We start from the raw sequence: 313 nt of genomic DNA, 5'->3' as shown, positions 1-313 counted from the left end.
AGCCCAGAGGGGGGGGGAGAAAAGCCGCTCCACAGAGACCTGATGCCCTCGTAGCGTGTGATCTTCACAAAGGCATCCTGAGGAGAGCATGGAGCACCAGGGAGTGGGGTTTGAGCGGGGAGATGGGCAAGCAACACCCCCAGCAAACACCCCCTCTCTGGGACACGGAGGTCCCTGCCCACCCTGCTTGCACCCACAGCCCCTACCAGCGTGCCAGTGAAGTGGGTGGGGGCCTTGTACCAGGCGGTGCAGCCGTTGCCGTTCTGGCAGACGTACAGATGGTCCATGAGCCCGTTGCAGTAGAGGAAACACT

General features: G+C 62.3%; 1 protein-coding gene across 1 annotated transcript in view; it reads right to left on the bottom strand.

Annotated features, from left to right (window-relative positions):
* The window catches only part of LOC104272964 (solute carrier family 25 member 39-like), a gene marked incomplete at both ends in the record, with an annotated part of 1,271 nt that extends 961 nt beyond the window's left edge, over nucleotides 1–310 (bottom strand). The window contains 2 exon segments of the mRNA XM_009868091.1: nucleotides 16–77; nucleotides 207–310. Of these exon segments, the coding sequence (XP_009866393.1) occupies nucleotides 16–77; nucleotides 207–310 (166 nt within the window).
* Between the last annotated feature and the right edge of the window lie 3 nt (nucleotides 311–313).

Source organism: Apaloderma vittatum, unplaced genomic scaffold, assembly GCF_000703405.1.
Source record: "Apaloderma vittatum isolate BGI_N311 unplaced genomic scaffold, ASM70340v1 scaffold35034, whole genome shotgun sequence".
In the NCBI taxonomy this organism is placed as follows: domain Eukaryota; kingdom Metazoa; phylum Chordata; class Aves; order Trogoniformes; family Trogonidae; genus Apaloderma; species Apaloderma vittatum.
The sequence above is the reverse complement of the archived record's forward strand: the minus strand, read 5'-3'. Positions and strand labels throughout refer to the sequence as shown.